Source organism: Condylura cristata, unplaced genomic scaffold, assembly GCF_000260355.1.
Source record: "Condylura cristata isolate star-nosed mole 26May11 unplaced genomic scaffold, ConCri1.0 scaffold00012, whole genome shotgun sequence".
Classification (NCBI taxonomy): Eukaryota; Metazoa; Chordata; class Mammalia; order Eulipotyphla; family Talpidae; genus Condylura; species Condylura cristata.
The window spans coordinates 9,985,143-9,986,985 of NW_004567113.1; the positions used below are offsets into that span (position 1 = coordinate 9,985,143).

Consider the following 1,843-nt stretch of genomic DNA (forward strand, 5'->3'; position numbering starts at 1 on the left):
CCGCTCTGTCTCTGGTGCATCCTCTCACCCTCCGCATCTCTGGCCTGTACCCCAGTTCTGTATGAATAAATAAATCTTAAAAAAAAAAAAAGTTTCCTCTTCCTGGCTAGATTGCAGCTCTGAAAAATCCTGATTGTCCCCTGTAAACTAAAGTGACTAGTAGAAAACTGGAATTTCTAATAAATGAGATGTCTTCTAAATGTCCTATAGTTGATGCTTGGTAAATACTCATTGAATGAATTAATATATTTTTGCCTCAGACAGGAACCTTGGGATCTTGCACTGCTTACAAAAGCCTGGTACACCAACCTAATGAACATCAAACTGCCTTTTTTGGAAGAAATTACATTTGGTAATCCTTTAAACCTCAAAAAATATGTAACCACCAAGGATAATCTGTTGCCTCCACCTGAAAGTAAGTTCTGTTAAAACTACTTGAATAAATTGCAATTTTTGTATGTTATTTTGCTTATTATCAGAGAAATGTTGAAATATGCTCAATCATACACACATCCCCTATTATGTGGTCCTTTCTGCTTGTTTAGTATTCAAGATAGCTAAGTTTTCTGTGTGAGAAGTGTTCTGTTTTGAATAATGTCAATTGGATTGCTTCATGTATTTTTCAGTTGTCAAATTGGAAAGAGATTATGAAATGAAGCGCTTGAAGAAACTGAAATGTCAGAAAAAGGTAGCAGAGAAAGTTCAGTTTTCTCTAAGGGAAAGGCCAGTTGGTTTGAGACGACCTCTTCCACCCAAGTGACAAGCATCTCATAACGGAATCTGTACTGTGCTTTCTTCATTCAAAGAGGATGAAGTCCCCATTCTCTTACTGTGTGAGGTTCTGTGTAAGCATCGGAATGCCTGCTGCAGGGGAAGCCAGCCCCGAGCTGGAGGGCAGCGCTCACAGATCTCCTGGGTCTCTTCACACACTTGTTCCATTGCGTCTTAAGCAACAGCACTGTAAGTAGATGACAGTGTGGCTGCACTAATTTCTTCCATGCTGTTTATTTTGATTTTTACAAAACTGCATGAAGGGAAGAGGAAACCTCTTGTCAGAGACTTTTTTGAAAAATAAGACATTTTGAATGTTCATCTTGTTGACATTCCAAGCTGTCATCAAAAGGAAGAGAAATTCTTCTAAAAATGATAAGCCCTGAAAAATTTTGTTTGTTTAAAAGTTGTAGATTTTATTTTGGTAAGACTTAAGTTTCTAATTTTCAGTGAAAGTTTCTTATTCTTACATATTTTATTTAAAATTATTTTATTAAAGTAACATTACATTATAATGTTATATAAGCTTTATGTGTATATCATTATAAATCAACATCTGTTCATCCTACATTCAGTTCACCACTATCAGTACCTTTCTAGCCATGTAATTTAAAAAAAGTTTTTTTTGAAGGTTCATTTATTTATGCATGTAAGAAATGGGGTACAGGCCAGAGATGCAGGGGGTGAGAGGACTCACCAGAGGGAGAGTGGGGGGCAGAACCGGTACAATGGCTGAAATACACTGCTGAGGGGAGCAGTTGGGCGGGTCAGAAGTCTGCTGCGCCATGTGGGTCACCTCCCTGGCTGGGGATTGAACTCATGCTGTAGTGGCTACTGATAGCTTCATTGTGCTGCACCTTAACCCTTTGCACCACCAGAGAGGCCTCCTATCCATATAGTTGTCCCCTAATTTACTCACTTTCTTTCCCCCCTCCCTCTGATAACCTCTTACCTGGTACTTTACAGTAAAGCAAGTTGACTTTTCATTCTTTCTGCCTACTTTCACATTGTCTCTCTGGGATGTCCTGCAGCATGTGGAACACACATACATGTGTAAAAATCAGAGGCCTGG

General features: G+C 38.9%; 1 protein-coding gene across 1 annotated transcript in view; it reads left to right on the forward strand.

Annotated features, from left to right (window-relative positions):
* Nucleotides 1-1,052, forward strand: part of LOC101619604 (chromosome unknown open reading frame, human C4orf36) — a 5,426-nt gene extending 4,374 nt beyond the window's left edge. The window contains exons 2-3 of the mRNA XM_004681424.2: nt 261-415; nt 627-1,052. Of these exons, the coding sequence (XP_004681481.1) occupies nt 261-415; nt 627-760 (289 nt within the window). The 3' untranslated portion in view covers nt 761-1,052. The remainder of the gene's footprint in view (nt 1-260; nt 416-626) is intronic.
* Nucleotides 1,053-1,843: the final 791 nt, after the last annotated feature.